This window comes from Arvicola amphibius, chromosome 12, assembly GCF_903992535.2.
Source record: "Arvicola amphibius chromosome 12, mArvAmp1.2, whole genome shotgun sequence".
In the NCBI taxonomy this organism is placed as follows: Eukaryota; Metazoa; Chordata; class Mammalia; order Rodentia; family Cricetidae; genus Arvicola; species Arvicola amphibius.
In genome coordinates, this window is record NC_052058.2 from 22,290,683 (window position 1) to 22,305,255 (window position 14,573).

The 14,573-nt window shown below is 41.3% G+C and overlaps 2 protein-coding genes across 3 annotated transcripts in view; one reads left to right on the forward strand and one right to left on the reverse strand.

Annotated features, from left to right (window-relative positions):
• Positions 1–268, forward strand: part of Ly9 (lymphocyte antigen 9) — a 47,956-nt gene extending 47,688 nt beyond the window's left edge. Inside the window, 1 exon segment of the mRNA XM_042054005.1 lies at positions 171–268. Within this exon segment, the coding sequence (XP_041909939.1) occupies positions 171–268 (98 nt within the window).
• Positions 269–7,130: 6,862 nt separating this feature from the next.
• Positions 7,131–14,573, reverse strand: part of Cd244 (CD244 molecule) — a 29,176-nt gene continuing 21,733 nt past the window's right edge. For both annotated transcript variants that reach the window (XM_038349186.1, XM_038349185.1), the window contains exons 6-9: positions 12,561–12,626; positions 10,940–11,002; positions 9,621–9,677; positions 7,131–8,529 (exon numbers count right to left, since the gene is read on the reverse strand). In XM_038349186.1, coding sequence (XP_038205114.1) covers positions 8,449–8,529; positions 9,621–9,677; positions 10,940–11,002; positions 12,561–12,626 — 267 coding nt within the window. In that variant the 3' untranslated portion in view covers positions 7,131–8,448. The remainder of the gene's footprint in view (positions 8,530–9,620; positions 9,678–10,939; positions 11,003–12,560; positions 12,627–14,573) is intronic.

A 14,573-nucleotide genomic window follows, 5' to 3' on the forward strand; every position in this document is an offset into this window, starting at 1 on the left:
TACAGAATTAAACAAATGCAACATAAAAGAATGTAACACACCTTTTCATCATTAAGCAAACATTCCATAGCATAAACAAATGTAACACATTTAAACTAATATTCCACAACAGTGGGTTAAACAGGAAAGTTCTCATGTTGGCTAATGCTAATCCTCTACTCACCTGATATAGGGAAAGACCCCAGTTCCTCAGAAGAAAGAAAACTCAAACACAACCTACTGCTTGGTGCAGAAATCTAACATGGTGGAAACCATTTCCTTTTTCTAAAATCCATAAAGTAAGAAACTGTTACCAACCATTATATATGGAAGTCCTAGATTCCTGTGGCTGAAGAACTCAAATCTGCTCAGGAAGTGTGGTTCTGATACATTTTATGGTTAACAGAGATGTCTGATTCACACCTGTGTGACCAGAGTCTTTAAACATTTAACAACTGATTTAATATCTGATATTGATTATTCTTAACATCCACCATAGATTAAGACTATAAGGGATGAAGTGGGTTGCTTAATGGTAGAATTTACTACTAAATAATAATGGCTACAACAACTAACTTTTGCATAGTCTCTCAGTTAATAAAGCATTGACAAACATGTCCCCTACATCCTTGTAACAAGCTCTGGAAATGTCTTGTCATTCACATTTGAGAGCTGAAGAAGCTGACTCAGAGAAGCTAATTTAGCCTCTTGTCAAATTGAAATTGAAAGTTCCATACTGTAAGCCACAAGCACTTGCAGTTTTAAATGTTTCCTTGCAAGTATATAGCATATGCTGAGAGTTTTCTTCCCAGTAACCACCACCTTCCCTGTTCTCACCCTTCCCTGCCCAATAGTTCCCTTGGTTCCCCGAGATGGTTTTACTTTTACTTCCATGTCATATATACATATATGGTTTTGTGTACCTATTAATATATAGAATCTAGTAACCAAAAGTGAGGAATAAAACATATGATGTTTGTCTTTACTGACATTGTCTTAACACACAAATTTTATCTCCAACTGCATTCATTCTTCCACAGATAACATGGCATCATCCTTCTTTATTATTATTATTATTATTATTATTATTATTATTATTATTATTTTATTACTTAAAAATACTAATCCAAATTCCCACTCCCTCCCCTCCTCCCACTCCCTCCACAGATCCTCCCACCCCACCCCACCTCCAATCTTAAGAGAGGGCCACGCACCCCGCCCTGTGGAAAGTCCAAGGCCCTCCCTACTACATCTAGGTTGAGCAAGGCTTACATCCGAAGAGAATAGGATCCCAAGAAGCCAGTACATGCTGTAGAGACAAATCCCAGTGTCACTATCAGTGGCCCCTCAGTCTGCCCCAACTGTCAATTCCCTTCAGAGTTGGAGTTGGTGGGCTCAAGCAAACTGTCTCAATGGATGACCCCCTCATGGTCTTGAATTCCTTGCTCATACTCTCACTCCTTCCACTCTTCAACTGGATCTTGGGAGCTCAGTCCAGTGCTCCAATGTGGGTCATTGCCACTGTTCCCATCTGTTGTTGAACGAAGGTTCTATGGTGATATTTAAAATAATCGTCAGTCTGACTACAGGGTAAGGTCAGTTCAGACACCCTCTATTGCTTAGGGTCTTATCTGGGTTCATCCCTGTGGGTTCTTGGACATTATTCTAGAGCCAGGTTTCTTGCTACCTCCCTAATGGCTCCCTCAATCAAGATATCTTTTTCCTTGATTTCGTATCTGTCCTTCCTCCATCTCGACCATCCCATTCCCTCAAGTTCTCCTCAACTCCCCTTCTCCTCTTCCTCCTACCCCCTCCCCCATGCTCCCAAATTTTTGTTTGTTTCCAATCTCCAGGAGGACTTGTACTCTACATAATTGGAAAACGTAAAAGAAATGAACACTTTTTTATATAGATACCATCTACCAAAATTAAATCAAGACCAGGTGAGCAATTTAAATAAACCTATAAGCTGAGAGGAGATAGAAGCTGTCATCTAAAACCTCCCAACTAAAAAGAGCCCAGGGCCGTATGGTTTTAGTGCAGAATTCTACCAGAACTTCCAAGAAGAGCTAATACCTATACTCCCCAAAATGTTTCACATAATAGAAACAGAAGGCTCACTGCCAAACTCTTTTTATAAAGCTACAGTTTCCCTGATACCAAAACTGCACAAAGACTCAAACAAGAAAGAGAATTACAGACCAATCTCACTCATCAACACGGATGCAAAAATTATCAATAAAATTCTGGCACACACATCAAAAAATCATCCATCATGACCAAGTAGGCTTCATCCCAGAGATGCAGGGCTGGTTCAACATACGAAAATCTATCAATGTAATCCATCATATTAATAAACTGAAAGAAAACAACCTTATGATCATTTCATTAGATGTGGAAAAAGCATTTGGTAAAATTCAACACCTCTTCATGATAAAGGTCTTGGAGAGATTAGGGATACAAGGATCATATCTAAATATAATAAAAAGCAACAAACAGCAAGCCACAAGCTAAGATCAAATTAAATTAAATTGGTTGGATTTGATATCTTCCTCTTCTAGTCCCCATTACCTCACAGGCCCTTTTATAGGTCAGGTAGAGGCTTCTTGGAGCCTACAGGCTTTGAACATCCTTGTTTTGTCTCTATTCACACAGATTCTCCTCTGAACTAAAACCCTGAAAAGTGGTCTCCTGCACATGGCTTCTGTGCCCTTCGTTGTGTACAGGTGTGCCCAGAGGTTCAGACTAAACTTTATACTCAGTGGTAGCTTAAGTGTGAACAGTGTGGTAGTTTAAATAAGAATGGCTTCCATAGGCTCATATACTTGAATTCTTAGTCATCAAGAAATGGCACTACTTGAGAAGGATTAGAAGGTACATGCGGCCTTGCTGGCATAGGAGTGTGTTGAAGAAAGTGTGTTATTTCGAAAAGTCCATCTCAAGCCCAGTGTCTCTCTCTCTCTCTTACTTCTGCCTGTGGTTCTAGATGTAGAACTCTCAGTTACTCTGCCTGCATTCTGTCATGTTTCCCACCACGATGATAATGGACTAAACCTCTAACACCATAAGCCAGTACCAATTAAATGCTCTTAAACTTCTTTTATAAGAGTTGTCTTGGTCATGGTGTCTCTTCAGAGCAATAGAACACTAAGACAGAAGTTGGTGCCAGGGAGTGGGGTATAACTGTGACAGGTCTGGCCATGCTGTTTGTTGAAGAAATATGGAAGACTTTGGGACTTTGGACTAGAAAAACAGTTGGATGCTTTAATGGAGACATAATGGGCCATATTAGTAGGAGCATAGAAAACAGTACCTAGGGTAATTTGAACTGTGAGGGCCCAGCCCATGAATTTCAGAAGTGGAGAATCTCCCTCTAGAGCTAAGGAAAGCCTCTAAGGCTGGGCTGTGTCTGGGTGTCCCTACATGGAGCCCAGGGAGACATTGCATGAAGCTGTAAGTGTGAACTCTTGATTGCCTTGGAGACCCCAAGATCTTGGAGATGCCAGAGCCATGGGATACCTGCATGAAGAGTTTCAGACTTGGTGTGGACCCAGCCCAAGTGAGGAAAGTATGTAGCAGTCAACAAACCTGAAAGGAGTTGGAGATATGAACAGTACTTTGAGATCAGACATGGAGGTGCAGAATTTGGAGTCTATCCTGCTGGTTTTCATTCTTGTTTTGTTCTAGTATTTGCCCACTATGCTCCCTTTCCTTCTTTTGGAATGGTAATGTATATCCTCTGCCACTTTATTTTGGAAGCATGTGATTTGCCTTTTGCTTTTGATTTTACAGAAGGTTACAGTTAAGAGATTATCATAAGTTTTAGCAAGATTTTGAACTTTGGACTTTTAAGCAATGCTGAGAATGTAATAGATAGACTATGGTGACTTATGAAGTTGGACTAAATGCATTTTGCATTATAATGTGGCTATAAGTTTATGTGGTTTAGGGAGTGTAATATGGTGGTGGTTTGACTAAGAATGGTCTCTCTAGGCTCATATACTTGAATACTAGTTATCAAGAAATGCTACTATTTGAGAAGGATTAGGAGGTGTGGCCTTGTTGGAGGAAGTTTGTCAATGGGGTGAGCTTTAAGGTTTCAAAGACCAGCCAGGCTCAGTGGCTTTCTCTTCCTCCTGCTGGTGGATCAAGATGTATAACTCTCAACTACTTCTTCAGCACTATGTTTGCCTGTGTGCCATATGCTCCCTATCATGATGATAATGGAATAAACCCCTGAAACTCTAACCAATCCCCAGTTAAATGCTTTCTCTTGCAAAACATGCCATGGCCATGGTGTGTGTCTCTTCATGCCAAAAAACACTAACTATGGCAGCGAATTTATTGACTCATTGCAGGTCTCTTTGTATAGCATGATGTCAAAGCTCAGCAACCAGATACTCCAATATGATAGTGTTATATACAGAACATTCCAGAACAGGACATCCCTATAAGACTATTCACATAGCAGTTTCTTTTCTGCTCAAATGTTGTTGAAGAAGACCAGAACTGATCATCCTTCACACCATCTTCTAAACAGCCCCCCCAAATGAACCCAACATATATGTTTACATGTGGGCACACAGGTCTATGTGAACCGATGTTTAATCAATTATTATTTAAAATGGAAAGTGGAAAATAATCTAAATAGCCACTTATTAAGACTCTGGTTAAACCCTTGGTATATTCCCAAGCGGTGGCAAACTTGTAAAGAAAGCAAAGACAAATTAATATGCTATGTGGAATACATTATTGAGTGTGAAGAACAAAATCCAGGACAGTATATGGTACATGCTACCAGATAGATTAGCAACACATAAGTCTGTATGCTTATGTAGGCATGGCAACATTCTAAATGGAAATATAGAATCACTGGCTGCTCCCAGAGGAAGGACTGAGAATCTTAGACTGAGGAGAATTTTTTTACTGAATATTTGCTTGTATTGATTGATTTTTTAAAAAATTTATGATTTGGTGTTTTGATAATCCTTTTGTAAATATTTACTTTGTTTTAATTATGTATATATGTATGTATTTATGTTAGAGTATCTGCAAGTACCTACAGAGGCTCACCAATTTGACCTGACTGGCTGGCTAATGAGATTCAAGGACACCTCTGTCTTACTCTTTCCCATCTCCCACTTTCCATACATTTCCCCCCAACCCATCCCAGCAGTGGGATTATACATGTGCAATCACACACCCAGCTGTTTAAGTGGCTCGTGGGGATCCAAACCCAGGTCTTCAGGCTTCTGTGGTAGGCACATTACTAAGAGAACTATCTCCTCAGCATATATTTTGATGGTTCTTTAAAATGTTTAGTCAGGCATAGCGTTACATGCTTTAATCTCTATACAGGAGCTAAGACAGAAGGATTACAGGTTTGAATCCAGGTTATGATACACACTATGACTCTGTCTCAAAAAAAAAATAAAGCTTAAAATACCTTTGTCATATAAGATACCTGTATTTACCTGAAAGAGCTCCTTCCTTATTATTGGACTGGATAAGGGAGAGAGCCACTCTCCTCTCTCCAAATTTTGGCTGTAACCTGACCCTTACTTGTAAGTTGCAGTTTGTATGACTTTCATTCACATTACTGTGGTATATACTCATGTCTGGTGAATCTTACAGCTCTCTGTCCTTTAATGTTGTACATTTGCTCTCCTGCATAGGGCCTTGAAATCCACATGACTATGCCCTGTAGTGGGTACATAAATGCTCCAATGCACTCAGACTGTGCTTCACACTCAAGATCTTAATTATTAAATGTTCATTAGTAAGTTGTATGTGTCATTGTCTTTGTGAGGCATTACTACAAGAGGTCAGAAACCAGACGTACAATATGGTGATGATACACACAGTACAGTCCACAACACTGCCTTCCTAAAACCCTGGGCCTTAAAGTTTCTTCTGCTCTCAAGAGCTACATAGTCCATAACATTTCTAAAGCCAGTAGAAATCAATGATATTGTTGACATGATGGCTCAGTGTGTTTAAGTCCTTGCTGCAGAGACTGGAAACCTGAGTTTGATATTCAGAATTCATGGAAAGGTCAAAAGAGAAAACCAACTCTACAAAATTGTCCCCTGATCTCCACATGCATGCCATACATCCCCAAATACACACTACTATTATTCATTATTATTGCTGTAGTAGAAAGTAATCAATGAAGATATATTCAGTGTTCATCTAGATCTTATTCAATCACTTTTTAAGATTTATTTTATGTGTATGAGCATTTTGCTTGCACATATATGTAGATGGATGTTTCTGTCCCACAATCATTCAGTCCCAAAAAAACACATAGAGGTTTATGTTAATTATAAACTGATTGGCCTATTAGCTCAGGCTTATTGCTAACTAGCTCTTATAACTTAAATTAACCAGTAATTCTTACCTATGTTTAGCCATGTGGCTTAGTACCTTATTCAGTACAGCATTCTCATATTGCTTCCTCTGTATCTGACTGGTGACTGCAGACTGAGCCTTTCCTTTCCAGAATTTTAGTCATCTGGTCACTCTGCCTATATTTCATGCCTGGTTACTGGCCAATCAGTGTTTTATTAAACCAATATGAATGACAAATCTTTACAGGGTACAAGAGCATTATCCCACATCAAGTATGTATGCACACCACATGCATTTAGTACCTGTGGAGGGCCAAAGAGAGTGTTGGACCATCTGGAGCAGGAATTATAGGCTGTTGTGAACTATCTGATATGGTGCTTGGAACTGAAGCTGGGTCTTCTGGAAGATCAGCAATTGCTCTTAAACACTGAGCCTTCTCTCCATTATTTCTTACTGTTTCTGTTCATCAAACTCCTTGGCTTAACTCCCAATGTCTGCCTCCAGAACACAGACTCTTTTTAAATATATTTCTCCTTTGGCACTTACTTTATGACATGCTATGTCTGTGCTTCTATCTAAGGGGAAGCCAGCCTGCTAGGCATATTCAAGAAAGAAGGATCAGGTAAAGCACAAGCAAGCCCATGGCTTGTCTGTCATTCATGAGGTTGAATAGACCCAAGCTTCTGACTTTCTGCTATCTCTGTGTGAACAAGACTGTCCGCTAGCCAGAAAGTCAACCCCATCTCTGGCAGAATTTAAACAGACATGCTAATGTATGTTAATCAATGACCCACACGTGCTGAGTGTTAAGAAGTTTATCAGTTTAATTCAGTCAAAAGATTGACATTGCCTCTGTGTAAGAACAAATTTTTATGTCAAACTCCCATGATAAGTGCACAGTGAGACTCTTGAAGAACAAGACTCTGACCCAGGCATGGTGGCATGTGCCTTTAATTCCAGCAGAGGAAAGAGAAAAATAACTAAACTCTGAGTTGAGCCCCTTCTTGGAGCTCTGACTAAGTCCTCTCTTTGTTCATACTTGCTGCTTTCCTGAGCTCATTCAGTCCTTCAGGCCTGTTCTCCCAGCAATGCTGAAGGAGCTAACCTGAAGATGGATAGCATGGCGTGTGGTACCCAACTGCCACATCTTCAGCAATCAATTATTTGAACCCTCCTTTAGGGTATATCTTTGGGAGCACTTCTCAGGACTCTAAACTTGGATACCTATGGTCAAAGCCCTCTCTCCAAGTCTATCACAGGGAGCACTCTTCAGGACTCTGAATTTCTAGTGATAGGACTGTAAACAAACCATCACACTGTGAGCATCACTGACCTTACCCACCTATTATCAGGTTGGCATATGTTCTGGGTGATTCTCCTGTCCAGAAACCTGCTGGAATTACACCATCTACTCTCAGTTCTTCCCGCTATCCCTTGTGAACAAGTGGCTTGAAGTAAAGATGTGGGATGATCAGAGGTTCCCCAAATTTGAGTGGAGTCAAGACTCCAGCTTCCCTGGGAGAAAAGATAGCTAGCTCACAGCCATAGCACAGCCTCAATGAGTAGCTGGGCTTCTTCACATTGTGGGCAGAGGAAGGGTCTAGAATGCAGGCATTCCATATTAATGGTATCAGGGTAGGGGATAATAACTTAGAGAACCACAAGAAGGGAATCTCCCTCTACCCCACATTTCTACAACACTGTATGGATTACAACCTCTCAGAGTATGACCAACACAACCTCTCTACCCATTCTTGTCTGGTCTGTAAACTTGAGAGATTTTTTTTAAACAAACTTAATCTTAAAGTAGCAGTTAAAAATTGTTTCCAAGCCTTATATAGTAGTACATGCCTCTGTGATCCAAGAATTTGGGAAGTATAGGCAAGGAAGTCAAAAGTTTAAGATTATCCTTGGCTCCTTAGCAAATTCAGGTTATTCTGGGCCATGTCAAATCTTGTCTAAATTTAAAAAAAAAAGAAGATAAAACATAAACCATGAATAAACGTCTACATTTTTTCAGCCCAGGAACTGTTCCAAAGACTTATACGGCATCATCATCTTCTGTGCTCCCTTTCAAAGTCAATGCTGATGCACAACGCAGGACAAGACACTCAACAACTAGGAATAAACATCAAAGTTCTCTAGTTCTCTGCGGCTCAGTCTGGCAGGGTTGCGGGTGTTGAGGCATTGACTTCCAACCTGTAGGAAAAAGGAAGACACTTTAAACTTTCACCCTGGACTATCCTTAAAATAATCTTGTAGGGTGTGAACTACTATCCCCAAACTAGACTAATTAAAGAAAAGAAAAGGTCAGAGTGGCTTAACACATTCCTTGGAGCCAGCAATTAGTGTGAGTGAAGGCAGGTACTTGAATCCATCCTTACACTCAGTACTGGTTCTTTTTTTAGCTACTCCATGCTTCTTTGTGGCCACCAGCTTACCTTGGCCCATACAGTCTCCTCTGCAAATCTGAACTGTCAAGTTGTTTTTAAGGCTAGGTTACCACTGTAGAGCTAAGAATCCTCACAAGCAACCACATAGCCTCTCTCTTGTGACTACTGACATTCTATTAGACCTGGATGTTTTGGTTCTGAGGCTAATACTTAGGGTGTTCTCTGTGCCTTATTTTTTCTGGATATAAACTGCAAGCATGGAGGTGGGGCTATAACTCAATGGTACAGTACACCCAAGGCCCTGGATTATCCCAAGCTCTGAGTAGAGCAAATGAAGGCCAAGGTTATACTATGCCTACATTATAGCATTTTGTGAAGATTAAATGAGGTACTTTGTGTGAAAGCACTGGCAATTTGCCTTTTAAGTTATAAAAAAAACCTTAATAAATGTTATGTCTCTCTTCCCTCCTTCCATGTAGTGCTAATGGGCATCAGTTAGCTACCAGACTCGGTGTCACTTTTGAGCAATGTCCTCTGCAGAAGTCTGAGATCACCCACATTCTGAAGTAGTTCCCAATAACTTGCTAATTTTAGGAAATGATTTGGAGTCATTTATTTTCCCCTTTCTGACCCTCCATTGTATGCCAAACACACATCTATTAACATTAACATATAGCTAGGGAACTAGCTTGGGAACAGTCCTAAGTTAGAACTCAAGCCTCCCAGCCTTGAAAACATAATATTACTTTGAGCTAGATATTTGGTCTTCTGGGATCCCTAAAATTTCAGCAACCCTGCGGCTGTATGGATGACCTTGTTATAAATATATCCTCTTGACTAGGTCTTGGGAGTACCCAGACACTAAACCCATTGTGAAGGAGAGTTCCAGAATCTTACCTCTTCATACACAGTGTAACTTGAGGGACAGTTCTGGTTTCTCTTCTTGGATCCAGACTAGAAATTAAGGGGTAAGAATGTTTAAGTTTAAGATGAGAGATGTCTTGCTCCTGTCTCACACACAAGATCCCAAAGAGAAAGCCCTTCAGCCAGGAGTGAACAAGTGGTGCTCAATGGTACCCAGAGCCCAGAGAAACACAACACATTCTGGCCTGTGATGTGTGCTCCTGGGCTAAAGTCAGAATTTAGTTTCCGTACTCACACAGCTCCCAAACCCACAATCACACAATCCTAGAGTTCACAAATACAAACACACATCCTTCATGCAATCCTAATGTAAATACCACTTGAACCCATGTATCATTTCAATACACCCTCCTATAATGTAAACAACTCTAGCAAATACATGTGTGCTAACCTTAGCACATATCATGAACACAGTGGGTTTATCAATCATTAGCTATGCTTTCAGTTATATGTAAAATTTTTTATTATTGTGTGTATGGTGTATGATTGGGCATGTGTGCAGCAGTGTGCATGAGGAGGTCAGAGAACACCTTCTCAGGAATTGATTCTCTCTTTCCACCATGGGTTCTGGAGCTCACACTTAGGCCTTTGGGCCTGCACAGCAGGTGCCCCTATGTACTTGGCCAATTTCATCAGCCCAAGATTTTTAGAATACCAAACCTTGCCACAGTGCCTATGAGCATTTATATGTGCATATATTGCACCATATAATTAAAAAATAAATGTCTCACAGTGGAATCCAAGTGGATTGGATGACTGATTGGTTTAGAAGAAAATGAATGAAATTTGCAAACTTGACCTAAACACTTTTAAATCACAGTCCCTGACCTGCACAGATTCCCAGTTTTGTGGAATTCCAGTTCCCCATTCTGCTGAGTCATAGCTTGTAGCTCTACTCTGTGATTCCATCCATGAGAGCGCCATTCTTCCTGCTCCCTCCCACGCCTGTCAAATGGATAAGCTTGAGCCCCAGAACACACTGCTCTGTGTTTCCAGACATGTCTTCCATCTTGACTTCTGTCCCTGCCCTTTACCTACCATAAAAAGTCTAAGAAAATCCTACAATTCACTGTTCTCTGCATCACAGAACTGTTCTTTTTTTCCACAGGAAAAACTGAAAAACTCCTTGTTAATCTCTAAACATTTAGATATGATCATTTAACAGAAGCTACTCAGTTGTACAGAACACAGCTCACTGGGGTATACGCATATGCTCTGCAAACACAGTATAGTATACACGTGCAGGACACACATTTGTTCAATAAAACCCTCCAGAGGAATAGACTCCTCACCTTTCTGGAAGACTGGATTGCTGAATAAAGTGTGCATTTTTCATGTGATGTGGAATCAGAAGGCTAATGAGAAAAAAATAAAAAGTATTTCATAAATAAAGATCCAGCATAACCCTTTACCTCAACTCTGCCTAAATGTAAGCTTGGTTAATCAATGAGAAGTCTGGAGCAGCTGAGGGGTAGGGCCTGACATTAGTTCCACTCTTACTGTTAGTAACAAACACCATTTGCTGTGCACTTATTTTATCTATATTCTTTGTTTTCTAACTCTTATGTTAAATTTTAAAAAAATAGGACTGTTCCTTCTGCCACATACAAGGTTACAGATTGAGAAGAAGAAAGGGAAGGGGACGAATAAGAAAGAAGAAGAAGAAGAAGAAGAAGAAGAAGAAGAAGAAGAAGAAGAAGAAGAAGAAGGAGGAGGAGGAGGAGGAGGAGGAGGAGGAGGAGGAGGAGGAGGAGGAGGAGAAGGAGAAGAAGGAGGAGAAGAAGGAGAAGAAGAAGAAGAAGACACCAGCGACACCAGTATACAATAGATGCAGAATTTAAGCCCAAAATTTTCCAGAGTTTCCTTAGTAGTTCAATGGCTCCTTTTGGTCACACCTTTCTTCTCTAGACCTAAAATGCATGTTCATGGGGAAGACAACCATCTCCCTGGTAAGATAATCCAGGAGAGGAATCTCATTTTCACTCAGCATCCTGTTTAAGAGGAGTTCTTCCTTGGGTTTGTTCAAGCTGTTCTCTCTCAAGCCCGGTGTGGCTAAAACCAGTGAGCTGGCAGGTATCATTCACTCTCGGGATGAATTTCTTTGTGATACAACTTTGTCAACAAGCTGAGGGTGTTGCTGTTCCCAGACTTGGTCCTCAGAAGGTGAAGGGGAGAGAAGAAGAGAGGAGAAAGGGAGATAACAGGAAGAGAAGGCTTTCATCAGAAACCTCACTGCTATCCATTACCAAGTATTTTCCCTTGGAAGAGAACACCTGATCCTGGTTATCAATGAAATCATATTATTTGCCAATAATAGAAAATGTCTTAGTAATTCATGCATGAACATCTATATTGTCTGGAGTTAAAGGCATGGCAGGAAGAGGTAGGATGGAAATTGGGAAACTGTTTGGCTCAACTTTCTTACAACTAATCTATGTGGCCTTGTACATATCATTTAACCAGAGTCTTAGATTTCTCATTTATAAACTTCATAACACTGCCAAGAGAGATTTATTAAAAAATGGCCATTGTTGTTAAGTCTAAATAAGATTTTTTTTAAGATCAATACACATCTATTCTTTCCTTAAAGGAGATAATGATTAATGGTACCATTAGGATAATCAGTACAAGAACTCCAGTTCTTCATATCAGAGGAAAAACATAAGCTGAATCCTGTAACAAAGCTCATTCTCCTACAGACAGCCTTGTCTAGATTTCTGCTATATGTGAACAAGTGAAAAATCACTGTCAAGATACTCTGAGGATGCTGATCATTTCAAACAATTTGTTAGAACACTGGTGGCTGTCTTCTGCCCACCCCCCCCCAAGAAACACCAATGTCCCATTCTCCTTCAATGGTATGTTTTAAGTAAGGCTTGGGAAGTCCCAGTATTAGAAAGGTTAGAAGGGTACCTTGTATTGAATCATAGAGTAGATGGTACCTCCATCTCCAGGGGGTTTCTGCTCCATTGTCTGTTCCTGCATAGAAAGAGTGAAGGGATTATATAATAGTCTATCTAGGCTGGGGTTGAGCAGTAGACATCACAAATAAGGGGTCTCCAGGAGGAGGGAGGTGCAAAATTGGAAAAAGACTCATCATCAAACATCCCAGAATGAGGATAAAGGTATAGAACAGTGATTTGCTGTGGACAAGCAACAAGAAACCACCCAGGAGTCAACGACCCAACAGGTTTCCTGTCTCTTTCTTCCCTTCAATACTGTAAACTCCCTTCTTGCCTTTGCTGGCTTTTATACCAACACAACCACTGACAGTGGGGAGAGCTCTCCGCAGATCTGTAACCTGAACCTTTCCTCTTCAAGACATTGAAATTCAGAGGGTCCAAACATTTTAAAGATGTGGCAGTCATAAGGCTCCTCTCCAGATCCAGGCTTCATGGTTGGCTCACCCTGGGCCTCGATCCAACCCCAGAGACGTCACAATGCCGAGTGAAAGCCTTGTCTCGACAAGGCCAGAGAGCACACACTCCTTCCCGCTCTCCCTCCCCTCGTGCCTGCTCTACAGGCAATTAGAGATAGAAGTATTCCACGTTGCCTGTCTCCAATAACACAGTGCCAATGGGTCCTCATGGTGTCAGGAAGGTTATGAGAGTTCAGTAGGTGAGCTCTCCAGAAGCAGGAGATTGAGACACAGAGAAACATCAGCCATCTTGGCAGTTAGAAAGTCAACGGGAGTTTGTTGCTTTTCTCTTCTGTCCAGACCCATGTGAACTTTCTCTTGAAAGGTTGAATCTGTGACCCAAAGGGAGGCCACATGAAACTTGGGTTGGAGGCTTTAAAGCCAAAACCCTGAGAAGTGAATAGACACCAGGCCAGGCTGAGGTCAGGCAGGGAGGAACCTCAAGTCAAAAGGTGGTCAACAGCCTGAGTCCCCAAGAGGCCCCTTTTGTTCCAAATAATATATCTTCCTGTGGTCCCCTTATTTTACCTATTCTAATGTAATCTTCATTCGAAGTGATGGGGAGCATAATTTTTATAAGCATTTGGGCATCAGGTGGCTACAGGTAGATACATATGCCATAAGAACTAATAGCAGTGGGAAAATCCATCTTCTCTTTGGTTCCCACAGTCCAGTAGCTCACTGCTAGGACAAAGACAAAGGCAAAGGCAAAGGGAGCTTCTCTCAGCAAGCTAAGAAACAGACTTGAAAAAAAGCTGTTCTGTGACATAAGAGATGAACCCATGTGTCTCTCTCTGCTTAGCAAAAGACATGGGGGTGGGAAGAAAGCCCTTCCTCTCTTCTCCTACCACCCTTCCCACCAGCACCAGCTGACTGTTCTGCACCTTTCCCCTAAGCCTGTCACCATATCCTGCAAACAGTACTGAGAGCACCTGCAGGCCCTCTGAAGGTTTTTTCTCCTGGCCAACGAGATCTAGGTCCTGAAGAGAGCTTGGAAGAGAGGGGTTTTCATAGGCGAGCCTTTGGGTTTGCCTACTCTGTACCGAACTGATTGCCTCCTCTGCGACTTTAGCCATGCTTGGGCTTCTACCCAACTGTCTTTGAACACAGACCACTGAGGAATCTGCAAAACTCTTTCAGACTGCCTGCTCACGCTCACCAGTTTGGGACCACAACAGAGAAATCTTATCTTCCAGTCTCAGAAATATGGTCAGGCAACAGAATTATGAAGGTCACACTCATCCTGGCATTCAGCTGGTAAGACTGAGTCAAAATGAGAATGATGCCAGAATGCAGTCTGGGAAGGCAGTATTAGCCACATTCTGCCCTCTGCTATGGATTTCTGCTGATTTGTGCCCCTTCTTAGCAGGTACAGTACAGCCCCGTGATGCCCCTTCTTAGCAGGTACAGTACAGCCCCGTGATGCCCCTTCTTAGCAGGTACAGTACAGCCCCGTGATGCCCCTTCTTAGCAGGTACAGTACAGCCCCGTGATGCCCCTTCTTAGCA